This window comes from Saccharomyces mikatae (assembly GCF_947241705.1).
Source record: "Saccharomyces mikatae IFO 1815 strain IFO1815 genome assembly, chromosome: 13".
Classification (NCBI taxonomy): domain Eukaryota; kingdom Fungi; phylum Ascomycota; class Saccharomycetes; order Saccharomycetales; family Saccharomycetaceae; genus Saccharomyces; species Saccharomyces mikatae.
The window spans coordinates 533,199-558,592 of NC_079268.1; the positions used below are offsets into that span (position 1 = coordinate 533,199).

At 37.6% G+C, this 25,394-nt stretch overlaps 15 protein-coding genes across 15 annotated transcripts; 9 read left to right on the forward strand and 6 right to left on the reverse strand.

Annotated features, from left to right (window-relative positions):
• Window positions 1–152: 152 nt before the first annotated feature.
• JLP2 (Jlp2p) lies at window positions 153–770 on the reverse strand (the record flags this gene model as incomplete). The annotated part of the gene is made up of 1 exon (XM_056224848.1): window positions 153–770. One exon carries the CDS (start codon window positions 768–770, stop codon window positions 153–155), a length of 618 nt encoding a protein of 205 aa, XP_056078725.1.
• A 637-nt stretch (window positions 771–1,407) lies between these two features.
• On the forward strand, window positions 1,408–2,818 carry REC114 (Rec114p; the record flags this gene model as incomplete). The annotated part of the gene is made up of 2 exons (XM_056224849.1): window positions 1,408–2,658; window positions 2,774–2,818. The coding sequence occupies 2 exons, from the start codon at window positions 1,408–1,410 to the stop codon at window positions 2,816–2,818; spliced, it is 1,296 nt and encodes a 431-aa protein (XP_056078726.1).
• Window positions 2,819–3,054: 236 nt separating this feature from the next.
• ERG29 (Erg29p) lies at window positions 3,055–3,768 on the forward strand (the record flags this gene model as incomplete). Its single annotated transcript, XM_056224850.1, has 1 exon — window positions 3,055–3,768. The coding sequence occupies one exon, from the start codon at window positions 3,055–3,057 to the stop codon at window positions 3,766–3,768; it is 714 nt and encodes a 237-aa protein (XP_056078727.1).
• A 48-nt stretch (window positions 3,769–3,816) lies between these two features.
• Window positions 3,817–5,181, reverse strand: GID8 (glucose-induced degradation complex subunit GID8; the record flags this gene model as incomplete). The annotated part of the gene is made up of 1 exon (XM_056224851.1): window positions 3,817–5,181. The coding sequence occupies one exon, from the start codon at window positions 5,179–5,181 to the stop codon at window positions 3,817–3,819; it is 1,365 nt and encodes a 454-aa protein (XP_056078728.1).
• A 1,163-nt stretch (window positions 5,182–6,344) lies between these two features.
• On the forward strand, window positions 6,345–8,120 carry GAT2 (Gat2p; the record flags this gene model as incomplete). The annotated part of the gene is made up of 1 exon (XM_056224852.1): window positions 6,345–8,120. The coding sequence occupies one exon, from the start codon at window positions 6,345–6,347 to the stop codon at window positions 8,118–8,120; it is 1,776 nt and encodes a 591-aa protein (XP_056078729.1).
• An 82-nt stretch (window positions 8,121–8,202) lies between these two features.
• On the reverse strand, window positions 8,203–10,182 carry PSO2 (DNA cross-link repair protein PSO2; the record flags this gene model as incomplete). Its single annotated transcript, XM_056224854.1, has 1 exon — window positions 8,203–10,182. One exon carries the CDS (start codon window positions 10,180–10,182, stop codon window positions 8,203–8,205), a length of 1,980 nt encoding a protein of 659 aa, XP_056078730.1.
• A 183-nt stretch (window positions 10,183–10,365) lies between these two features.
• CIN4 (Arf family GTPase CIN4) lies at window positions 10,366–10,938 on the forward strand (the record flags this gene model as incomplete). The annotated part of the gene is made up of 1 exon (XM_056224855.1): window positions 10,366–10,938. The coding sequence occupies one exon, from the start codon at window positions 10,366–10,368 to the stop codon at window positions 10,936–10,938; it is 573 nt and encodes a 190-aa protein (XP_056078731.1).
• A 397-nt stretch (window positions 10,939–11,335) lies between these two features.
• RIM11 (serine/threonine protein kinase RIM11) lies at window positions 11,336–12,448 on the forward strand (the record flags this gene model as incomplete). The annotated part of the gene is made up of 1 exon (XM_056224856.1): window positions 11,336–12,448. One exon carries the CDS (start codon window positions 11,336–11,338, stop codon window positions 12,446–12,448), a length of 1,113 nt encoding a protein of 370 aa, XP_056078732.1.
• A 554-nt stretch (window positions 12,449–13,002) lies between these two features.
• Window positions 13,003–14,466, forward strand: SIP5 (Sip5p; the record flags this gene model as incomplete). The annotated part of the gene is made up of 1 exon (XM_056224857.1): window positions 13,003–14,466. One exon carries the CDS (start codon window positions 13,003–13,005, stop codon window positions 14,464–14,466), a length of 1,464 nt encoding a protein of 487 aa, XP_056078733.1.
• Window positions 14,467–15,508: 1,042 nt separating this feature from the next.
• On the reverse strand, window positions 15,509–16,503 carry RPL13B (60S ribosomal protein eL13; the record flags this gene model as incomplete). The annotated part of the gene is made up of 2 exons (XM_056224858.1): window positions 15,509–16,104; window positions 16,500–16,503. The coding sequence occupies 2 exons, from the start codon at window positions 16,501–16,503 to the stop codon at window positions 15,509–15,511; spliced, it is 600 nt and encodes a 199-aa protein (XP_056078734.1).
• Window positions 16,504–17,221: 718 nt separating this feature from the next.
• On the forward strand, window positions 17,222–18,178 carry RPS16A (40S ribosomal protein uS9; the record flags this gene model as incomplete). The annotated part of the gene is made up of 2 exons (XM_056224859.1): window positions 17,222–17,245; window positions 17,771–18,178. The coding sequence occupies 2 exons, from the start codon at window positions 17,222–17,224 to the stop codon at window positions 18,176–18,178; spliced, it is 432 nt and encodes a 143-aa protein (XP_056078735.1).
• Window positions 18,179–18,643: 465 nt separating this feature from the next.
• Window positions 18,644–19,651, forward strand: FDO1 (Fdo1p; the record flags this gene model as incomplete). The annotated part of the gene is made up of 1 exon (XM_056224860.1): window positions 18,644–19,651. The coding sequence occupies one exon, from the start codon at window positions 18,644–18,646 to the stop codon at window positions 19,649–19,651; it is 1,008 nt and encodes a 335-aa protein (XP_056078736.1).
• Window positions 19,652–20,094: 443 nt separating this feature from the next.
• Window positions 20,095–21,777, reverse strand: NDE1 (NADH-ubiquinone reductase (H(+)-translocating) NDE1; the record flags this gene model as incomplete). Its single annotated transcript, XM_056224861.1, has 1 exon — window positions 20,095–21,777. The coding sequence occupies one exon, from the start codon at window positions 21,775–21,777 to the stop codon at window positions 20,095–20,097; it is 1,683 nt and encodes a 560-aa protein (XP_056078737.1).
• A 1,023-nt stretch (window positions 21,778–22,800) lies between these two features.
• Window positions 22,801–23,844, reverse strand: TIF34 (translation initiation factor eIF3 subunit i; the record flags this gene model as incomplete). Its single annotated transcript, XM_056224862.1, has 1 exon — window positions 22,801–23,844. The coding sequence occupies one exon, from the start codon at window positions 23,842–23,844 to the stop codon at window positions 22,801–22,803; it is 1,044 nt and encodes a 347-aa protein (XP_056078738.1).
• A 685-nt stretch (window positions 23,845–24,529) lies between these two features.
• Window positions 24,530–25,162, forward strand: LDO45 (Ldo45p; the record flags this gene model as incomplete). Its single annotated transcript, XM_056224863.1, has 1 exon — window positions 24,530–25,162. One exon carries the CDS (start codon window positions 24,530–24,532, stop codon window positions 25,160–25,162), a length of 633 nt encoding a protein of 210 aa, XP_056078739.1.
• Window positions 25,163–25,394: the final 232 nt, after the last annotated feature.

Sequence of the window (25,394 nt, forward strand, 5' to 3'; positions counted from 1 at the left end):
TCGCTGATTTCAATGGGATTTTATTTTCAATATTCTTCGCCGGAGGGAAAAATTTTTCACGGCTCAAATGAAAAAAGAAACGCGATCATTGTAACAAGGATAAAGAGCACACATGGTATACTATTCTAGGCTTGGCTATGTTATGGAGATGATCACGTTTCCAGCAGTGTATCTTTTATGAAGTCATCGTTCGCCTTCTTCTTCTTGTTCTTTTTCTCTAGCCTTCTTAGCTTTTCATCTTCAATAAGATTCAACCTATTGGAGTCAATATAGTTTACAAAAAATTCAGCATTTTTGGTCTTCTTTGCCTCATTAAGTGTAGCTTCTACATTATTAAATAGTTCTACCCTTGTCTTGACCAATCTATTTAGTATTTTATTATCTCTTGCTCCGCATTCCATTTTTTTACACTGTCTTAAAGATTTAAAAGATACTTCACCAGGATTCATGTATTTGTTCTTCCTCAGGTTATGCCAGGGTGTGATCAAGATGGTGCATTGTGGCATTTTATTTCCTTGAATCGATTCTGATTTGCACAGCTGCAAACAGTCATGTACTACTTCTTGGGGTACATCATCAATTGATTTCTCATGTGGATGTAATTTTAAATAAACATGACCACTTGAGTACTTATCAGCGTGAAACCAAACATAATTCAACTCTTTATAGCTCCATTTGATTAGCAGATCGTTTTCAAATTTATCTTTACCGGTTACAATTTGGTAGGGTACTGAATACTCAGTTGGTTTTGATTCATAGAAATACACCATGTTTACTGAAAAGTTTGAATTGAAATCCAACACCAAAAACTTTATTGGTCTGTGTTCTACGGTTAAGTGTTGATCAGTATTCTCCCTTAAACTATGTTCTGTTGTTTTCTAAGAGGTTCAATGTTTTCACTTCTTTGTTGTTGTTTTTTTGTTTCTTTACCAAGATTAATTTTTGTATTCTGTATTCGGACCTAAACATAAAATGGCAATAAACAGTACATCATACACACAATGAATGTTTTCACACTGCAATAAAAGTTTTTACAGACACGCTAGCTTTTGAATCTGAAGATATCTGTGTTCTTTATTGTCTTATAAAGTGACAAACAAAATGATTTCAAATCTTCTGTATGAATAGTAGTCCGGTTCACTATACCGCCTCCCCATTAAGGACACAGTTATTACAAGTATTGAACTCGCTTGATGAAATAATTCTCAATGTTTTAAATATCCAGTAAAAATACTAGTAAATAGTTGAAGACGAAATAATTTTAAAAACTCTTGAAACAATGTCATTTCTTTTACCTATCATGACTCCCGCTGTAAGTTGGGCGGCTAACTCATGAAGAGTAGAAAAAAAAGGTGTAAACAAATTATCACATCAAAGTAACAAGAAGCCCAAACAAGGAAGAAAACGATGTATGAATACTGTTCCGTTACAATCAAGAAATACTCAAAGTACACAATTCCTTCCCTCGCCCCAAATGGGTTTTACTCAATGCTTGAACCTCCTCAGATAGACAAATGGCAACACCTTTCCACTAATTGTACTCTTCAATTTCGGGTCCTATTGATGGACTTGGGACAAGTTGTTATTCATATTGTTCTCAATAACTCAACTCTACTAGAAAACATTAAGCTGCCGCTTGGAAATAACCAAGATATGATACAATTTTCATGTAAATGCCCTATAATCTCTTGCAAATATATCTCCGAGGAATTTGGGCCAAAAATGTTGAGAAGATTTCAAATCAATCTACCAAATGAAATTGACTTCAACAAAACTATTGTTTCTTTAAAAAATCTCAATTTTATTCTAAGAACAGCTAAGACTTCAATAGCTCGGAACATGATAACAAACCAGGTATTGGACATAAAAAACAGTAAAAAGGCTGATTTCACTGAAAGTACAAATGTCAGTGGATATAAAAATTCTAACGCACAATTTCAAACACAAAATATGATTATGGATTTTAGCCAACGTTATCAGGAAGAACCTGAAAGAGAGGCAAGTATTCACCCCAATAACATTTTGACTCACAAAAACTTCCCCATTGCTCAACCAAGCTGGCCAAAAACGGATTTAAGTGCGGGGCATTCTTCACAAGATCTTAACACTCCATTGACTACACAGGCTGTATCAAGTTGGCCAGAGCCACTAAATGTACAGCTACCGGAAGCTTCCCAAATCCTACCAAAGATTACTGGCTGTTTCCCCAACATAGTAAACCAAAAAAAAAATATCGATCCCATTGTTGATCTAGCTAGTTCAAGAAAAAACATTTCTGAGCGTGCTACTACCTTATTAGACGTTCATACACCAAAGGAACAAACAGAAAAGGATGTGCAAGTTCAAAGTTCCACTGTTTTAGCTACAACTCCACCAAAAATATGTGGCCTAGACAAGGAAAATCCAACAGCGCAAAATGCCAATATTATGACAAAAGTGGACAATAAGCTAGACGGTTCTCAAAGATCAAAAAATGCAAATACACCTTGCAGAAATGAAGAACCGATACTAAATGGTTTATTTAACGGAACAAAGGAAAAAACTTATCTTGACGAGGGAACATCGCTGAGCGTCAAAAATGTCAACATGAATGCGTCAAGAAAAATATCTAAGCGGCTAATTAAGAAAAAGTTGAAGGACGAAGACTTCATTAAATGGGTATGTATAAATCTCTAAGAAATTATTCCCCCCTTCTCTTTATCTGTTTGTTCTTTCAATATTACACCAGGATACTAACTAAGAATACTTGTCCATTACAATAATTTATAAAAAGGTTAATAAGGTCGAAACGGTTCTCAGTAAAATGTTTGAAAAGTGAACCCTTTTTCTGAGGTTTTCTTTAACACTAGCCACGAAATAAAAGGAAAGGTAAACCCGAGTTTCGGTAATATCGCTAAGCAAGAAGAACAAGCTCGTTTAAACTAAGCTTTTATGAAAAAAAAACAAAATATAAAGCAATTCAAAAAATAATTCTTGAAGATGATTACATAGCAAATTGCATGTCAATACCCTTGAAAGTGTTCATAATAGAGAGTAGGATAAAAGAAGAAAAATATGTCATTAAAGGATAGATATCTAGATCTCGAATCAGAATTGATACATAAACTACAGGAATTGCCATATGTTCATCAATTCGTTCACGATCGAATAAGTGGTAGAATCACACTCTTTTTGATAGTGGTGGGCACACTGGCGTTTTTCAATGAACTGTATATAACCATTGAAATGAGCCTCTTACAAAAAAACACCTCTGAAGAATTAGAGCGCGGAAGAATTGATGAAAGTTTAAGGCTTCATAGGATGTTAGTAAGTGATGAATATCACGGTAAAGAATACAAGGATGAGAAAAGCGGGATTGTAATCGAGGAGTTTGAAGATCGAGACAAATTTTTCGCAAAGCCGGTGTTTGTGTCAGAGTTGGATGTTAAATGTAACGTTATTGTGGATGGGAAAGAACTTTTATCTACCCCGTTAATATTTCATGTGGAATTTTCGCCAGAAGATTACGAAAATGAAAAGAGACCTGAATTTGGCGCTACTTTGCGTGTACTGAGGCTGAGACTTTACCACTACTTCAAAGATTGTGAAATATATCGCGATATAATAAAGAACGAAGATCGTGATGAAGCAAAAAAGTTCACAATTTCCAATGGTGTCAAAATTTACAATCATAAAGATGAACTACTTCCATTGAACATTGATGATGTTCAGTTATGTTTCTTAAAAATTGACACTGGGAACACAATAAAATGCGATTTTATATTATGAAAAACATAGTTACTCAACGCATATATACTTATGTACACCTTACGTATGTTAATTTTCCACCCTGGGCACACCTATCTGGTTGTGATGAAGCTGATTTTCACACCAACACCACAGTTTCATTATCTGCGTTAATCTTGGCTCATAGGGAAATTCAGAAGAGTAGTAATTATTAAATTCTAAACATTTTGTCTTTGCATCGGAGGAAATTAATAATTCAGAAGTTTGATTCCAGTGATTTTTGTTTTCCAAGTTATGAAAAGTCGTTGTCGGCGAATCTGTACCGGCAGTTCCATGCCTTTGATTCAACCAAACCGAGTTAGTAGTGGCCGTGGCCTCGTTGTTTGCTACCTTTTCATTAATTGCTTGGTCGGAAGAAATGTGGTTTATTTTTGTGCCATTTGAACCATTAATGAGATTATTATTAGACACCGTGAACGTCTGGGTAATTATTTTTTTTTCGGAATTTAACAAATCAGGGAATTTCGAATTATTATTGCTGATTTCGAACTGGATCTTTGGGTGAATAAACTTGAGCAACTTTTCGTTGACTAAGTCGGCTATCTTGGATCTCAAGGATATTGAGTACAAGTTTTGTAACGATTTGGGTAGCTTGATGTTGTTGCCATCCGTGGAGTCAGAAAAGGGGAACAGTAGCAAAGTCATTGCTAATTCCAGCTCTTGCATCTTTTTGATACTAGATGAAGCCTTTATGGCAAGTTTTTCTTGAGAGTACTGAATCAAATTAAGTATAAAATCGTTTGAGTCCTTGGAGGCGTCCTTTTGTTGATGGTGGCTTCTTATCATCTCGATCAAGTTCAGCAGCAACAGCTTGAAATGTAAGTCTCCATCGATATCGAATTGTTGCTGCTGCTGTTGCTGCTTCTCTGTTCTACTCGCATTACTTTCTGTAGCATTGAAAGTCTCCTCTAGCACCTCCAGCCCAAAGATCGAGTTTATCTCCTCCATTGCCTTATTGATTTGACCCAGCTTGATAAGACGTTTGATGAGGAAACGCTCTTTGATCTTATACAGGTCATTGAAAAGAGCAACATCCTTGTTATTACCTATGAACCCAAGCTCCTTGGCCATCCTGATGCTCGAGTCTTCATAAGCCATACAGACAAAGTAGTTCAGCAGGAGCCGAGGCAGCGTGGGCTCTATCGGAGTGGTCTGTATAGTGGCAAAACCATCACCTTTTGCACCACTGCTATTGTTGGGCTGGATTTTCAACGGATAATGTATTGTTTTATTTGCGTACAACTCGCCCATGGCCGAATACTTACTCACTTGCTCCTTCCATTCCTCCCTTGTGAAGCACTTCTTTCCGTACGTAAATTCCTTCCCACCATTTTTGCTGTCGCCGCTTTGAGAACCGCGTTTTGCAGTATCACTATTAAGTGTAGATATAGTCATTTTCTGATTGTTAATAAAGAGATATATTTTGCTCGGCTGATGCTTGGCTCTGCTACCCCCATATTAGCATTTAGATTCAATATACACACACCTTTAATTACAAAAAAACCGATGCACGGACAAAATGTCTCCTGCAACGAACCGGACGCCGTATTGCAAGAGTCAGGGAACTGAGATCGACACTGATAGTGATAAACAGCAGCAATACAATGGAGCGATTCCCACTCTGTTGGGACGGATCCGGGCAGCAACCCAATAAACTCCGGGATCCCAAAAAGGGCCGTAGACTAACCCAAATTGAGCGAAAAAACAAAATATATATCAAACAGGGAAGAAAAAGGAGTGAAAAAACAAACAGCCCAGAAACCGCAGCAGGAAGGGAAACTAATTCGGTTTTTCGGTTTGCATTTTTCTCTTTTTGTTGAGTCATGGGCACGTCACCGTAGCAGCAGCGCCGCGGGCCTGTACCGCTACGCGTCTATCACTGCCAAAAATCTCTACGTCTGTTGTCGCGCGCCTGGTCTAGACTAAAGAGAGATGCATGAGCAGAAGCACTGTACCCTGCAGAGTTGGGCATAGTGTAACCGTGACTTCACTTTAGACCGTGGTTTCACATTCTTATGCACGCCCTTATCTCAGATATAGTTTCGTTCCGCTGCTTTCCCCAACCGAAGGCGCCGGATGACGATTTTTCCGGCTCCCGCGATTTTCTCTGCACGGGGCCCAGCGCGGAACTATTCAAAGCTAAAACTCAACGGATATTTTGAAATATAAGGTTATAAGCAAATTTCCTATGTTTGTTTAATTGACAATGCGCTTGCTATTACATCTGAAGCATTCGGTTATCGTTTCTTCTCACATGTCGGCAATCCTGTATAAGAAACCTACTTTTTGAGTTTTAGTTTCTTGTTTATCCTAGCGTATATATTAAACCAGTATTTTCTCTATCACTCTTTTATTTCTTCTGGTGTCCTCTCGATTTTCTCTTATTCCCTTTTATTCCCGTTTTCCTACAGTTTTTGTTTTCTCAAGACATTCAACAACTCATTTGCTAGAATATCATTTTCGTTTATTGTGAATTCTACACTTACACTTAAGCTAAGGGCTTCTACAAATCTATCTCAAAAAAAAAGAAAAATATATATATATATATATATATCGAGATGCAAGCCCCCAATATTTACCCCATGCCTCAGAAACAGCCACAGGCGCTGCCAGTATTTCAATATGGTCCTCCGCAGATCGTTTTTGATCATTCTGCTCCGAGGGTAGATCCTTTGCAATCAAATGTAGCTGTAAACCCCCCGTTGCAACATTATAATGGCCAAAATACTCCTATAGACATAGCGAGTAACAATTACGCATACTACTACCATCGCCTTAACAACAACCACAACCACCACAACAACCGCAACAACCACAACAACCACAACATCATCAACATCAACAATAGAAGTAATTCCGCTGTTTCTGCCGCTAATATTCAAGTATCTAACAACACACATTATAGAAATGCACAACAAGCTCTCGCTGCTCCCCAGCGGTTGTTCAGCATTGTACGAGATCCTCATATGCCTCCCAATATTTCACACTTCCAACTAAATAATATTCATCCTCATATGCATGCACCAGCTGCTTCTAATATTCATTTCCAACAAGTACCAGTGTACAACAAAGCCAATAATAACAGTAGCAATAGTAGCAACAACACTACTAATAATACTAATAATACTAATAATACTAATAATACTAATAATACTAATAATACTAATATTTTTAACGTTAATAACGATAAATCTGCACATTCGAGTCAGAATGACGCACTGGACCATATTAATGAACGCTACCGTCATGAACTTAATAAGATGGTTTCTTTTTCCAAGCATTTTGAAAACAACGAACTCAGCATCGCCACGGGCGATTTAAACGTTCAATCGACTATTGAAGAATTAGCTAAACTGAAATCTTTATCGAATTCTACCCATTTCAAGCAGAATATTGCCACTCAAAACTTCTACTCCCTCCAGAATCATATCGCGACCATTGAAAGTCGCCTTAATTGTTTACTTAACAATAGGCAACAAGAGCAGCAACACTGGAAGGAGCAGAATCCTGAAAAGGAGAGTCCTTCACCCTCTTCTAATAAAATAAAGCTACCTTCTTTGCAGGAGCTAACTGACTCTATCTCTACTCAACACCTCCCAACAGCATGTAGTAATAAAAGACATGCTTCGGATTCTGAATTGAAGATCAAGCCAATAAATGGTTCATTATACCACCGCCACACATTTCTTTCAACCTCCTCTTCCTCGTCTTCTCCCACGGCCGGTTCCGTGCCTCTTCAAAAGTTACAGGTTCCAGGACAAGATGAGGCAAGTGATATGAAGAAGAATATTTCGTCTTCTCCCTTCAATTCAATAGCTTACATACCAAACACTACATTATCTCCAATGATGCAAACACAATTGAAGAACATAACCACCTCAAACCTCAATACAAAGAAAAAGAACAACAGGGGAAGACCGAGAGCTATTCAAAGACAGCCCACGCTAACTACTTCCAGTCATTTTATTAATAACCCCAATCCTAGCGTTGCTACAGTTTCGACGATAACCCCCGCCACTAATAACGATGAAAAGAACCCTAATGCCAAAAAAATAATTGAGTTTTGTTTCCATTGTGGGGAAACTGAGACTCCAGAATGGAGAAAAGGCCCATATGGCACAAGAACTCTATGTAATGCCTGCGGGTTATTTTATAGGAAAGTCACGAAAAAGTTCGGTTCAAAAAGCAGCAATCTATTATTAAGATATAGGAGAGCTATTGATTTGGCTAACGATCGGAGAATCCCTGATTTCATCACCATTCCAAACAGGTTTATTCATGATATGGACAATGATCGAACCTTAGATTCTGAATATAATACGATATTGCAGTAGTATAAAGTATATTTCATATTTACACCCACATACGTACGTATTCCATAACACATTTTTACCCCTTATTTCCCCTCTTTTTTCATCATTTAGCCGCCCGTGTTTTCCTAACTTTTTCCCAACATTGAAACAAGTTTGTCATGGATCTCACCTTCGATAAGTTGTTTAGATTCACAGTGGGTATGATTTCGGACCACTCCAGTTTACAACCAAATTTGACCAAATCATCAAAACTACTGTGTTCAGAATAAGGCACGTTGAACACTTGAAATTTGTTGTACTTTCTGTACTGCCTCAATATACTCGAGATTTCAAATTCGTTCTCATGATCATTCAGATCGTCCCTCATTAATTCTAAACAATACCCGATATTACTAGCCGTCTCATCAGCGTTCTCTTTGTCCTTTTGGTATTTCAAGCCGAAATTGTGACTCCATCCTGTAGGTATAAACCCGACAACATCGTCAACATCTTTCAGGTAATCTGCTTCCAATTCTCTTAAACTTTTCAAATATGTTTCGATTGTTTCTCGACTCTTCAACACCCTGATCGGTACCAAATGTACGAATGATTCGTGCAAATTGCTAGTGAGTAAGTCTTCGTCCCATGTGTCTTTTTCGTTTTCGTTGTTGCGTAAAACTGTTTGAATTATTGTGAATTTAACGGAATTAGGTAAAACAAACAATTTTGTCTTCAAAAGTTCACAAATTTTGATGGCTAACTTCTCTTTTCCAATTGTATATGTACCCACCAAAAATAGAAATTTGTGATGCTGAGTTGTCATTTTTTTTTTCTTCTGAAAATGAAATAGGTTTCTTTGTGAATCCGCAAATATCTTATTCTTACCTTGTTTTATAAGTTGTAATGAAAAGTCTGCCACAATATCACATACAGAATGTTGTGAAGGGAAGTTATATCCCATGGTTAGATACGTTGTATCTAAGTAGATTTGGTCAATGGTATCATTCGCTGTCTCAGATAACCACTTTTGAATTGTCTTAATCATTTGAGCATTGCTTCGGAAATCTCCCGTATGTAAAACTTGTTTTACAGGCTTCTCATTCGAATTTGCCATAAACTCCTGGAATAACATTATTATTGCACCGGGGCAATGATTAGCGTCTAGTGCAACGACAGAAATTGTGTCCGTTATCCAAAAGCGCTTATTCATGGGAAGGATTTGAATTTCGTCCATTGAAATTTTGAATTTCAAATTCACTAACAGAGCTGTGATCTTGGAACAGTAAAGTGTTTTTTTTATAGAATTATCGTCAGGATTGTTCCATGATTTCTTGAGTCCAATATAGTGATCGGAATGAAAATGCGAAAGAAAGTATTGTGAAATAGTCTCACTGGATTTGTAATTAAAACCGTCCACGACTATCTGGTGACCATTCTTGAACTTTATTATTTTAAAGCCTGGCAAATCAGGCCTTATCCTTGTCGCTTTCTTTAATGTGCTCAACTGCCTCTTTGATTTTGTTGGAGACGATGGATTAGAGACAAAACTCTTCACGTTTTTTTTGAGCGTCCCTTCATTATTCAGTTCACTGCCTATGCAAGTATCACAGTGTGCCTCTCTTTCATGCAGCTCTAAATGAGAAATATTTAGTAAGCAAATAGGACAATTGATAGATTCTGTAGATATTTCAACGTTTATTTTCTCCTTCAGTTTTGTTGTTATCCGATCTTTTGTTGAATTATCAGTCTTAATTTCTATCTCACTCACTTCACCATCATGCAAGCTAACAAGATCTTCATCATCTGTGTCTATAATGATTTCAACCTTTTCAGTGTCGCCAAGAGAAATACTATCACGATTATTATCATTTATAAGTACTGGCGCTATATCTGTCTTATGACCAAATTTTGAGAATGCATACAAACTAGAACGAACAGGCAAGTTCGATGAAGTAGGGATGTTAAATTCTGTCAAAGTTCTTTGCCTTTTAAAGGAGGTTTGTGTGCTTTTATGAAGGGTCTTGTTTCCAGTACTGCCAGCAGCGCCACTACGTCTCTGCTTTACTTCAGATCGTTTTATCTGAACTAGAGATTTTCTTGGCATGATTAATCAAAAGAAATATATTAGTAGAGCATATGGTGCTCTCAGGATTTCGTTATGGCCTCTGATCATGTGGGTATATACTCTATAATTTTTCAGTCCGTTTCCTTGGCTAAATCTAAAAAAGCCATTACACTACTTCATACAACAAGAGAGAAAATCAAGGAGTAAGGACAATAACATTATATGGGGCTGCTGAGTATTATTAGGAAACAAAAACTCAAGGATAGAGAGATTCGCTGCTTAATCTTAGGACTAGACAATTCAGGGAAGTCAACGATTGTGAACAAATTATTGCCCGAAGATGAGCAAAATGCTAATGATATAATGCCCACGGTCGGTTTTCAGATACATAGTCTTATGATACGAGATGTGATGGTATCGCTATGGGATGTTGGTGGGCAACGCACATTAAGGCCATTTTGGGATAATTATTTTGATAAGACGCAGGTGATGATATGGTGTATAGATGTAAGCCTTATGATGCGACTTGATGAAACTTTGCAAGAGCTGAGTGAACTAGTCAATAGAGACGAAAACCGAATAGGATACGAGTGCGCAGTCATCATTGTGTTGAACAAGATTGATTTGGTGGAAAACAAGTCCGAACTGTGTCAAAGATATGCATCGGTAGAAAGCAAGCTGAAGCGTCTGTTCAAGCCGGACATCCGAGTAGCCCTCGTTCAATGCAGCGGGATCACCGGAGAAGGTATCGACAACCTGCGTGACGGACTGGTGGAGGCCTGCCATTTTACCTAATAAACATCGAAGATTTGAGTTATTATATAGAAGCTTTAAACAATGTAAACATTATAGTGAAATTGTGTATTACCCGCCAGAATTCCACATTCGTGGCTTTTACTCACTCAAGAGAGTAATGGTACCAAGGGGTTCTGCAAGGCTTGCGGGTTACAAAATACAGATCCGTTGAAGACCTCACAGGAGAAGAAGTGGAAGTAAGGCCAGCACATTATAGCCGATCGGTCATTGCCATTATCTTTACTTTCTTTTCTTTCTGGCGCATTGCATTTTGACACTTTTTTTTTCTCAGAATAGCCAACCACGACGTTTGATTTGCACATAACTAGGCAAGATCTTGGCATAGAATTGTATTACACCAGGAAAGAACAATCATAGAACGTTAGCATCTTTTAAAATGAATATTCAAGGTAGTAATACTCCGAATATCACTAACTCTATAGTGTCGAAACAGGTTTACTATGCCCATCCTCCGCACACGATAGATCCGAATGATCCGGTACAGATATCCTTCCCTACCACCGAGGTAGTTGGACATGGTTCGTTTGGAGTAGTGTTTGCTACCGTTATCGAAGAAACTGGTGAAAAAGTTGCCATTAAAAAAGTTCTGCAAGATAAACGGTTTAAGAACAGAGAACTAGAAATAATGAAAATGCTAAGCCATATAAATATAATAGACCTGAAGTACTTTTTTTATGAAAGGGACTCTCAAGATGAGATCTATTTAAATCTGATCTTAGAATACATGCCCCAATCTTTATACCAAAGACTACGTCATTTTGTCCACCAACGTACGCCGATGTCACGATTAGAAATAAAATATTATATGTTTCAATTGTTCAAGTCATTGAACTATCTCCATCATTTTGCTAACGTTTGCCATAGAGATATCAAACCACAAAATTTATTGGTAGATCCTGAAACTTGGTCCCTAAAATTATGTGATTTCGGTAGCGCAAAGCAGTTGAAACCTACTGAACCCAACGTTTCCTATATCTGTTCGCGCTACTATAGAGCACCAGAACTAATCTTTGGTGCCACGAATTATACTAACCAAATCGATATATGGTCTTCTGGTTGCGTAATGGCAGAACTATTATTAGGTCAACCAATGTTCCCCGGTGAAAGTGGTATTGACCAACTAGTGGAAATCATTAAGATTTTAGGCACTCCTTCAAAGCAAGAAATTTGCTCCATGAACCCAAACTATATGGAGCATAAGTTTCCGCAAATTAAACCAATACCATTGTCACGGGTTTTCAAAAAAGAAGACGATCAAACAGTAGAGTTTTTAACTAACGTTTTGAAGTACGATCCCTTGGAAAGATTTAACGCTTTACAATGTTTATGCAGCCCGTATTTTGATGAGTTAAAACTTGATGATGGTAAGATAAACCAAATAACAACCGATTTGAAATTGCTACTATTTGATGAAAACGTCGAATTGAGTCATCTATCTCCTGATGAACTTTCCTCTGTAAAAAAAAAGCTGTTTCCCAAATCTAAGTAAGGGTAGTACAAGGCAAAAAAATCCAAGAAAAATATAAGCTAAGAGAAAATGAATATCTATTTTCTCTTTTCTTTTATAGTATTATTATGATTACTATTATTATTACGACCACTTTTCTATCATCATTATTATTATTATCATTATTATTATTATCATTAATATAAATATTAGTATTAGTATTAGTATTAGTATTAGTATTAGTGTTATCATGAATGAACATGATTTGTAAACAAAAAAAGAAGAAAAAGCAAAATAAAAATGGTGGGGGAAATAATAATCAGTGCATGCCAGCTCAGTTTAACCTTCTGTATACCTTTTTTAAGCTAATATGAACTGTTAAGAAATAGTATTCGTCGGGATAATTCCTTTTAATGACGCTATATATTGTCCGGGTAATGAAACGTTTTAAATGGGCTGAAAAGGTTTTTAAAGTATAAAGGGGCAAGTGAAGGCTCATCAGCGAACCGATGTGGTGGGTGTGTTTATAGCCTAGACTTGTTGCAGGACAAGATAAGTTGATAAATATAAAAAATACCCAGAGCAGCGAATCAATCATGGGTAACGTTCCAGGAAAAATGGACCAAGAAGATGGTTTTAATGATGCCAGACCAGATTCTTCATATAATACTGCCTCATCAAGTACCACGGTCAAACAATATGATGATGATATACCTTCAAGGGTTAGAGCAAGGCGCACCTCTTCTTTAGTCAACAGTATATTAAATGGTAATAATACTCGTACAAGAGCGGGCTCTAATTTATCCAGTACTAATAGGAGAAAGACGTCACGGGAAAAGGAGCTGGCGAAAGAGGCACATGCCAAACAATTAATTGTGAGATGTAGCGAAACTGTCGATGGTGGTTTTTTAGCACCATTTGGTTGCTATTCGTTTGAAAAACTAGACTATGACGCTACTGTTGTCAAAAATTTAATAATCAAAAGAATGATAGCTCCGTTTTATACTCCCCTACAGGATTTCGATGAAAGTTGGACAAGAGACGAGTTGATAAAAATTGTTGATGGATTGCCATTGCACGATACATTCGATGAAAATTTAGAGGAATTTGAAGATGTACCGATAGGTAATTTAAGGAAGCCAACTTTCAATGAACTAATAGACAAATCCTTATCTAAAAAAGAACAGAGAAGAATGCACGCGAGGATTTTTAGGGCAAGATTATATAAAAAAAGAATTATATGGCAAGAAAACGAAAGTGAGACGTTTTTAGAGAGAAAATTAGACATGAAAAGAATCGACAGTAAGCTCAGAAACGCTAGCGATAATAGAAGTAATCAGACGAAAAAAAACCATCATCTACCCAGTGATGATTTAAAGTATGTTCTTTACAAAAACGGTTCAGAATGTCCTATTTGTTTCCTATATTTCCCAGGGCCATTCAATCATTCCAAATGTTGTCAACAGCCTATTTGTACTGAATGTTTCGTACAAATAAAAAGAGCGGATCCCCATTTTCCTCATGACGAGGTAGACCCTACCGAACCACCAACAAATGATGATGAAAAGGACCCTAATCTGCTCACTTCTGAGCCAGCAAACTGTCCCTACTGCGCTACTGCTAACTTCAGCATTACTTATCAACCTCCTACAGATCGTGAAACTGGTATAGGTGGTATGCCTCCTGAATCTTACGTTTATAGAAATGGTGCCATATCAAAACCCGATGATGGTAAGCCGCATGTTTCTGTAATTACATCGGATACCATTCGTCCTGACTGGGAAACAAAGCTGAATAAGGAAAGGTCAAGATTGATGAGGAGATCTGCGAATGCCACCGCTATACATATAAGCAATAGATTAATCGATCCCAATCATAGTACAAGAAGAAGTACAAGCCACAGTTCAACACCTGTTCAAGACGAAAGTACATCGGCTTCAAGATCACCCGAACCGACAATAAACGAAATTGAAGACCAAATGGTCAGAGAAGCTATCCGATTAAGTCTTGAAGATCAGGAGAACCGAAGAAAACCAAAGAATAAAAATACTTCTTTTTGACCATGGGATTTCACAATCAAGCCTTTTTTGATAATGTTAGAATATGTTCACTTCAAAACGATTCAGCTATGTACTTTTTTCGTTTTCATTGTCTTGTCGATACTCGGGAAGAGTGTTGCTAACCTGACTTTCTTTTCTGTCGCTTCAAATACAGTATTAACTGTGACCATCTTTGTCTGTTTATTGTGAATAACATGGAAGTTATATTGTTGGTTGCGCCCCAGCCATTACCGCTGCCTTAAAAAATTTGATTTTTCTTGTCAGTCTGTTTAGATTGAAGGTTTAAACGTCTTTAGCTCTGAACTGGGCTTATGTTCTCAACAGCGTCGGAATAACAGCCCTGTCCTGAGTTAGACACTAGAACTCAGATCATTTGCTCTGCTCTCGCCTTTTTTCGACAGGGACTTGTAAGCGATGGATATCAAGGATCATTCATATAAGTGCTCAGTTAGTTTTTAGACATATGTCTAAACTTTATGGAAAGGAAGCTGGTAACAGCAAATGTTCTGTTTCTCACTCAAAATGGAGCAGAAGTTGGGTACTCTACAATATGATGGTAGCATTACAAAAACACTTTATATATCTGCCCTGAAACTTGTCAAGTTTTCAAATAGCGAACTTCTTTGACAATTTGTTGTCTTTAACTAATACCAATGTTTCGGTTAAAGACCTTATCTGGTGAATATTTCTGCCGTTACTAGAAGAGTCACAATTTGGAATTTTTTGATTAATGCTAAAGGAAAAAGCAACATAGAGTTGTAACTGATGACTTATGACTCATTTGAGGAGGGCTATCATATTGTATATCTGCGCACATATACATTCAATTTCTACATATCATCTCCTTCTTCTCTTAAACGTTACCACTTTTTCGTAGCGCGCCTGTAAATGCATCATATGTTAGTCACATTCAAACATTGTGATTCTATGGTAACAGAATATTGTGTTATGAGTGATGGCTTCCCATTATACAGTGTACATAAATTATACCAGATATAAAGACATTAAAAAAGATGAAACGTATTTATCAGATTCATTTAATTTATTTCTTCTTTTCAGCTTCAGCTTCAGCCTTCTCTCTAGCTCTCTTTTCTCTGATACCTCTAAATCTCTTTTCGGATCTGGCTAATCTCAAGGTTCTGAAAGCAGATTCACCGTTGTCCTGGACAGCTCTAGTTTCAACATCGGTAGTTGGTTGAGCAATTGGGAAAGTAGCAGCAGCGGACAAAACTTGTTCAGCTTCTGGGGCCTTACCATTTGTTGGGAAAACAATGATCTTGGATTGGTATTCCTTTAATCTTTGGACATTAGCGTCGAAGATTTCTTGGTTTCTGTTTTGACGTCTGTGGTCAACAGCAATACCAATGGTTCTGGCGTATGCAGCAGTCAAACCAGCGGCCTTAACTTCAGCCAAGGTGAAACCTCTACCAGCTCTGACCTTTCTGTTGTACTTAACAGTTGGAGCTCTGACAACAGGTCTCAACAAGTCCAATGGTCTTGGGGCAATTTTAGCGGCTCTGGAAGCTCTGGCATTACGTCTAGAAACTTTTTTACCAGCTTGGTCAAAGTGAACCTTGACACGTTCTTGCCAGTGCTTTCTGAAGTGGTTCTTCAAAATTGGTAAATTCTTGGAGATAGCTGTAATAATAATAAGTCAGGTTAGTATATTTGTTTTATTCATTGAAATTCTATTCCTAGTTTTGATAAACGAATCTCGGCATGAAGCAAGTTTCTTATTTCCTCATATGCGTTTCATTGTGCGGCCTTACCATAATATGTTATTAAGTATTACTAGCACAGTTATAGACCCACTAATAAACTGCCTAACACAACGAATATTTTGTCTGGTAAAAAGGATTATTTGATAGTCATATCTGCGACACCTAAAGAAGGGGTCTAGTTGCACAATGCTCCTATGCTCTCACTGAAAAGTCCCAGTGTGTCTTACAGTTATTTTTACTCAGCTGGTTCACGCGTTCATTTAGTCATTCGATGTACGTTCAATCGTAATTTAATGCATCAGTTCAACATACCCATTGTTACTTGATTCCTGCTTTACTTTTCCGAAATTATTTTGTATTACTATTACACTTGGTTTCAACTTCAAGTACCTCTAATTACATAGTGAGCAAGAAAGTAACTTCCCAATGGGGGGTAGTGACAAAGGCTCACAGTAGGCAGGTCCTCTAACTCAGAGATGCCGCGTTTGACCCGGAGGCGCCTACCAAGAAGTCGAATGCGTCTTGCAGAGAATCTTTCAAGCGAGGCCAGTAAGTTGAGCCAAAGCTCACGGAGTATCAAATTTTGCCCAATAATCCCGAAATGATTCCCGAAACGATTTTGTTATCCACAGAGAAGAGTTATGGGTTTATGATGTACAGATGTTTTTAGTCTGAAAATTACTAGCGGAAATACAGCTCTCAAACAGACAACATCGGTACATTTCTCCACCCAATCATTGGGAACAAAAGTTTTAAACGAAAAAAGGGTTATGACTTTTTCAAGGAATAGAAGGGAAATTTGGAATGGAAGAGGGAAGAAAAATGACGCTTAATTTCCGTTCAGTTTGGCAGAACGGGCCGTTGGCTGTGTACTGGAAATCCAAGAGTTACCGCTCAGAGCGCAAACTAAGGCGAACCTTACTGCAACAACGGAGAGGGCAAGGATATACATAAAATAGCCTACTATAATTGAACTATCTTAAGGAAACTCATAATATAATAGATAACTAAATATACAAAAGAAGAATCTCAAGATGTCAGCTGTCCCAAGTGTTCAAGTATGTTTTCAGTTCTGTAAGATGATATTTGATAGTTTAGAAAATGGAGTACGATCAAGGAAAAAATGAATTTTTCAGCCAGCCAGCTTTTGAATCGATAATAAATGAATACACAATAAGTTTGTCCAAGGAATTAAAAACCATTTTTGTAACATTCTAGATTAAAATATGACCATTCGGAAATTTTTAGAAAAGTCGCCTTTGTACAAGGGTTACCAGATCGCTAGGTTCAATACAACAGTACGGGATAGAAATAATTTGTAACGTTAGACAATACTGAGGGAGTTATCTTCAGATGCCTCGTGCCCGAAACAACGATATAACAAGGGGAAAAGAGTATTCAGATATATTTTCTCAATAGGTTCTGTGACTCAGGAAGCCTTAGTTGACGAATGCTATATGTTTTACTCCATTTTCATCAAATTTCTAAAGATTTTGAGGTATAACTATCCTATTCTTTCATTTATATTAAGAAGTGATTACTAACTTTAGATTTCTTTGCAACTAATTGCATTCATATTTCAGACTTTTGGTAAGAAGAAATCAGCTACTGCTGTTGCCCATGTCAAGGCCGGTAAAGGTTTGATCAAGGTTAACGGTTCTCCAATTACTTTGGTTGAGCCAGAAATCTTAAGATTCAAGGTTTACGAACCTTTGTTGTTGGTTGGTTTGGACAAATTCTCCAACATTGATATTAGAGTTAGAGTTACTGGTGGTGGTCACGTTTCCCAAGTTTACGCCATCAGACAAGCTATCGCTAAAGGTTTGGTTGCTTACCACCAAAAATATGTTGATGAACAATCCAAGAACGAATTGAAGAAGGCTTTCACTTCTTACGACAGAACCTTGTTGATTGCTGATTCTAGAAGACCAGAACCAAAGAAATTCGGTGGTAAGGGTGCCCGTTCCAGATTCCAAAAATCTTACCGTTAAGAAATTGTGGGGATTATATTTTTACTCTTTTCATTTTCTTATAATGTATACCATCAATAAACACAATAACCTTTAATTTACGTAAAAAATTATATCATGGTTCCTATATAGCTTTCGCAATTGATATGCTTGGCTGAGTGTTGAGAATTTGGTATTATGTTGTTTGAGACCCATACACCTCAAACAGAATCATGACACGTGAAAACCGACCGAAATGAGTAAATGTCAACAAACGAAATTTCTTGACGCGAAATAAAGTTGTTTATGATGCGAAGTAGTTATATTATATGTAGGTGATAATATCGTGTACTGTGTGTAGAATAAAACTTGAAAGAAGAAAGGTGTTGAGGACCAAAATATAGGCTAAGTGTGGCATCTGCAAGTGAGCTGACGCTATATGACATTATCTGAGCTGTCCATTTTTTCCTTTATTTTATAACATCAAAATAGGCCAGTCATATATCAATGGAAGATAATAAAGTGAGAGGAGGTAAACCGATTCAATTTGCTTCTTGGTCGAATCAAGTGGCATCCTTAGAAAACGGTGGCAGCGACGTACAAAGTGTTATTCTAAAAGCTTCGAAGTTGATCCGACAATTGAACGATAACGGGTTAATGAGTCCAATGGAGGATGAGCATTCACAAACTTCATCTTCACAGGAGACACTTAGTATTGATAAAGAAATTGGTGAAGAAAGCCGGATGGAACTTGTCCAAGCAAAAGGTGGTAACTCTCGGAAGGAAGTAGACATATATTCTGGATTGAGGGATTCCGCATATGCTAGGGAGAATATGCTAAACGTTTTGCAATCATTAGTCTCACATCTAAATCAAGCTGTTGCTCAAATACAACAGTTAAAATTTAAGAATATGATTCTTACTTCAAATGAAAATAATATACAATCGAGACATGAAGTGGAAGATAATCTTCAGAAACAACAATTTGAAAGAATAAAATGTCAGTTTCTGTTGGACCGTCAAAGTTTAAAGGATCAATTACGAAAGCGAGACAATAAAATTGTTAGATACAAACAGAAAATCATCGAAAAGAACAAAAAATTAAATAATCTGGCGAAAGTTCTTAATCAGCATGCTATATCCGATACATCTCAAATAGATAGTTTTAGTAGCTCCATAAAGAAAACACCCTCTTCGACCATTACGCCCCAAGAAACGAAGTCGGATATGTTGAACACTTTAGGAATATTGGCCACGCACGTCTTGAAAGACGAAATTGATGATGATTCTGGAAATCAAACGATTCTGCAACTGGCTGCGGGGAGTATCAGTAACGATTATAACACAACGGAATTGGAAATTACGTGCAGTCCCGAAATGGGGAGGTCTGCCACACAAAATCGGTCGGATAGAAAAGTTGAATCTGCTCAGGGTTTACATGGGAATAGAACTCTTCAGTTACCCAAAATGAAAAGTTTCAGCACCATAGACGGTAGCATTAAAGATATTAAGTGATTTATGTACAAAGAGTTGTTTATCTGTTAGGGAACGGAACGTAAAATATCAATACCCTCTATTTTTCCTTAGTTCATGCTAGTTGATGCTATCAATCATATATAACGTATTTTTGTTTCTCTCAGAACTAGTCATTTAGTTATGATGTTTTTAAATATTATTTTTTTCTCATTTCATTATTCTTTTCCTTTTGGGATTCGATTTTAAGTTTGAGGTAACAAATGATAAATTACTATATATATAAAAGACAAATATAAACGTTACTACTAGCAAAAGAGAATGAATTAACCTTTGCTAAAAGCATCAATAAAAAAAGAAATAATACAGAAGACAAAACAAACTAATAGAAAAGAAAATGAATAAAACAAAACAGAACTGATCATCACTTATTATTATTATTATTATTATTATTATTATTTTTTTTTTTCCTTCAAGTACTCAAACTAGATAGATGAATCTCTACCCAAGAAATAAACTTTAGCCCAATCCATGGCGACAAGAACTCTATTTCTGAAGGACAAGCACATTGCTAGGTAGGCGGATTTCCAAAATAGGAAAGTAAATGAACCGGCTAATCTGTATTTGGCTTCACCAACGGCAAGATCAGCGATGGCTTTATCTGAACCAATGTAAGCTAGAGCACCCTTATGGTTGTACTTGAAATCTTCGATTTGTGATTGTGTCTTGGTTATTTGGTTCTTTAATTTAGTAACCTCTGAACCGTCTGTAGTATTAGTTATCTTCCAATTCAATTGGTCAATTTTGTAAGCTTTCTTAAAATATTGAGCCAAGTATTCACCTTCTTGATGGGCGACCTGGGCTGTAGGGAATAAACCCGGGTGGAAGGTACAGTCACCGATGGCGAAAATAGAACCCTTAGCGCCTAAGAGTTGAAGTTTGTTATCGATCAATAAACCACGTCTTGAATCTTGCTCCTCTAGTTTGGACATTAAGTTTGTGGAGACTTCTCTTGGTGCATTGCCTGTAGCCCAAACCAAGACACCATATGGTATACTTTCAATATCACCATCACCAGTTTTGGCAGTTATTGTAGTAGCATCAACTTTCTTAACCATTGTCTTCAATCTCAAATCAATTTTTTCCTCTTTGAATAAATCTTGAGCATAGTCAACGAGATACTTGTCAAACATGTTTAAAATGTTTGGCAAAGCCTCCACCAAAGTGACTTTAATTTCTTTACTCAATTCAGGCATCCATTTTCTCAAATCTTGATCAACGTAATCTCTTAGTTCAGCGGCAAATTCAACACCAGTGGGGCCACCACCGACAACAACAAAACTCAACAATCTTGCCCTTTCAGGATCTTTTGGAGATAGAGAGGCGGCTTTCTCGATACTTGACATAATTTTCAATCTAATTTCTTGAGCATCGGATATTTCCTTCAAGAAAGAAGAGTATTCGTAAACGCCTGGCGTGCCAAAAGTATTTGGCTGAGCGCCCACACCGACAACCAGGTAATCATATTTCAAATTCAAATCGTAATCGTTATTCTTGGCAGAGGATTTGACTTTGATTGTTTTGTTCTCAGGATCAACGTCATAGGCCTCAGCTTCATAATAGTGGACTTCACCGTGCGATCTTCTAGCAATGGTTCTGACAGGTTCGACAATCGATTTCAGTTCAATCGTACCCACTGGGGTAGAAGGTAGTAACGGAGTGAAAAGAAAATAATTTCTTGGAGAAACAACAACGACATTATACAAGGTAGTATCCAAATTTTTCAAAAGCGACACTGACCCCCAACCGGAGCCCAGAATAACCAGCGTCTTCCTCTTCGATCCATTGGGGAAAGTATCCGATTGAGGAACTTGCGTAGAAGGATTGGCCTCCTTGTAAAGTGAGTAGGAAACGTATGCCGTACCCGCGAGTGCAGAATACAATAGGAACTTCAAAGCAAATTTCCCACTTTTCCTGAAAAATGATTGCTTCGCAACGACACTGGTAGTGGGCGCCACCTTTTGTAGAATGTCCTTCTTGTCCTGTAGCAAATTCCTTGCAACATGGAATGATCTTTTTTTAGTGCATGCCACAAGGCCTGACTTGCCATGCAGACTAAACCTGGACGAATTAGCCCAAACGGTTTTCATTAATGATTGTCTAATCATTATTATTGGTGAAATTTTTTCTTATTTGTTCTAATAAGTCTATACTACTATGCTATATGAAGAATATTAGTGTGTAATTTTTTTTCTTTTTTCTCTCTTTAATTGGTTTACCAGAATATATAATAAAAGACAGTAACTGCGTATAAATTAAGTCTAGATACCAAACATGCAAAGGAAATAATGAAAGTGAAAACTACCAGCAGACTTATAGTTCTAGCCCCAACAGCACAAAAACGGAATAAACTGGAAATATGAACAGACCAATGAGCGTTGTCTTATATAACACATCCTCTTTTATAATATTCACCCAAGAAGGGAGAGTGAAAACAGGAACAACACATGCTTCGAGAAAACGGAAGAAACATAAGGAGTAGTCCAAGTGTGCCCAAATCTCTTCTCATTGCCGAGCCATGTATTGCCATCCCGATGGTGATTATTATGAATGCAAATACCGCTGAGGCCAGAGCAATGCCATAGCGGACCAGGGCATCTCGAGCGTCGTGGAGAAGATCCCTGTCGATTTCTTTTTTTACCTCAGAAAGATGCGATCGACGGGATCGCGGCAACTTTTTATCGGTTGAAATTATTGAGCTAGGGCGCCACCGTGAGAGGCGGGGTAGAGTTGTAATTGTTGTTTTTGTTTCCGTAGTGCCGCACTACCATCACCGAGTCTCGGCATTGCGCATAATAAGCGTGGGTGCGAGAGTTATGTCGTTAAGTTGGATAAACCCGCTTATGCCCGGAAACTGCATACAGGGAAGGCCTCGCGGAAGATTATTTTGAAAGAGAGGGGTATATTTTTTTCTCTTGACCGTGGAGGTGACTCGCTACTGAAGTAATGCACAGAAAAAGTAAAAAGGGAAAAATTTAATAAACGTCTAATTGATTGAGTGGGAGTGATTACCGTATGATGGTATGTGAAAGATCATAATGAACGAAAGGACCCACGGGGTGGGGTTTATATTTTTTATATACATATACATATATATACATATATATATTTACTATACATCAACATCAACATCAATTTGCTTCTTGCATGTGTTCTTTGGCTTCAGCAGCCTTCTCCACGTCGTATTTAAAATCAAAGTAAGATTTTTCGAAGTGATGTAGACGTATGAACCCATCTTCACCGCCCGAGGCATAGCTTGTGCCCTGTGGGCTGATGGCGACAGTGTTCAAGGGACCAAAATGGCCTTGTACCCTGCCGATTTCTTCTTCAAAGATCTTGTGGTAGAATCTGGCTTCAAATTTACCCTCGTTGGCACTGGTGGTTGTGACATCCTTGGCTTCTTGACCACCACCAAGAATAATGAATTCCTTCAATGGGGTGATAACTGCGGTGTTTAGTGGACAATCAGTTTCGTACTTCTTGAGAACTTGTAGAGTTGACACGTCAACCAGGAATGAATTTGTATCTCTGGATGATGTAATGAAATATGTTAAATCAGGAGAAAATTGCATGTCACTGATGGATTTTTCGTGCAAGTCGATTGAATCCATGTATTCGTAGTTGTTTGTCACATCGTATTTGCTGACCTTACCATCTTTATGACCTGCAACGATGTATTTGCCTTCAGTCGACCATCCGGCTACAGTGGCAGCGTCTAAACCTTCATGGGTGATAATCTGATGAATTGGTTCTTCTGAAACCTTTGTCAATTCATGAGTTGCGGAATCCCTTTCGATTTCGTATATGTTAATAGAACCTGGATTTTTCATGACATTGTCTAAGATAGCGAGGAAGTAGTTACCACATGGGGAAAATTCTACTCTCTTCACGGGGACGGGTGATTTCCATGTTGCAATGCATTGTCCATTTGATACATCCCATAGTTTAATACTATAATCAGCACTCCCCGTAACACAGTACTTGGTGAAGCGGTCAACATCTATAGACCAAATAGTACCCGTATGGCCATCCAAAGTGCCTAATCTCTCCCCATTCAACGAATACCAAACACTGGCGGAGCTATCTTTCGAACATGAAAATAGTAAGTCACCTTCTTTGTTGTACTTCACCTGGGTTAGTGGACGTTCATGACCTGTTAATTTAATAGCCTTCATATTATGCTGCTTTTGCTATTCCTTCTGTTTTTTTCCTTGCCAGTTGTTCAGCTACCTTGCGTGTATACTTTGCCTCTTGTCCATCAGTAACGTTGATTGCAAAATTTTTCTGCTCCGTTTCGACCATTCAAAGTTTTTCAGCAGGCGGAAAGAAATACCATAAAAAAAAAGAGAAAAAGATCCCGGAACTCAATCTTCCATGTAGGGTAATGGAGATATTAGTATTCCTGGCGGCTATATAGAACCAAACCACACTCTAATGGTGTAGATACCTGCTCTTGAGCCCATCTTTAAGCCGCTGCTAATGACCTAACGTTGGAGCCTTTGACCTCTGATAGGTAATGCGATCTCTAGGGAAGAGTTTATAAATTGAGACGATTGATCACCAATGGGCTAGCTGAACAAGCTCTGTCATCAGGATCAATTACGCCAGAAAGTAGTATATTTTGTTAGTCCAAGCGCATTTTCGATTCTTTCGCAGTCTTCTCTTTTCCTGATGGGAGATGTTGGAGATATCTCCTGTATGGGTAATATGTTTAAAGAAGAAAAACAGAAGAAAACAAAAGAAACAATATCGGGCTATAATAGATAAAAGAAAGAAAAAAAATGTCTGCGCAGAAATCTTATATACTTCTGCTTCTCCAAGACGGGTCAAGACACAAGTATTTAAGACATCCACACTTTCATGGCAGCTAGAAATCGTAAAAGGAATAACAAGAAGAAGACTCTTATGGGAACGAGCGCTGCTCAAGAAAACAATGCAACGTATTTGCTCGTTGCAGATGAACTGCACGAAAACACTACCAACCTAAACGTGGGTGCTGAAGCTCCTCCAGTGGAGCACAATGAAAATCTCATGCCTACCAAAGAATTCAAGCATCTGCAGAGATTAGAGCCGATAAACGAGCATGGAGATAGCGAGGATGAAATATCAAGGAAAATTGAGTCTGTGACAAATGGTACAGGGATCATAACTGAAGCAGACGTTCAAAAGCTACTATTAAGCTATGCCATCACAAGTAGTTTGACACAGGAGAACAACAACGAAGAAGAGGAACGTCGTCAAACTACTAGAGCGCCGTTCCCATTTTTTTTTTCTTTGCCTGGCTATTTCCAGACCTTCTTCTTTAAATGTAAGCAAGTTCTTTATAACTTTGGCCTAAAACTAATAGAAAAATTGAAGGTTCTACAGAATAACTTGTATGAAGTGTTTTGGATCGTCGTTATCTACGTAAACTACTGGTTCCCCAATGTGGGTGACTACGTGAGGTATGTCAACTATAAATTCTCCCAACGATGCAACTGTCAGTTTTACTAACATAAATTTCTATATTCACCTCAACCATCTCCATTCAATGAATCGGCGCATGATAGGAAGAATAACTAAATCTGCATTTAAGAGGCTGTATTCCCATGATCATCATCCTAAGCGCGGCTAATCAATCCCAACGCATTTTTTTATCCACTTTTTTTTCGGGGCCCGCTAGACTAAGCGGGTTAATTTTTTAAGGATAGTGGCTTTACCACAATCATGAGAATGACATTATACA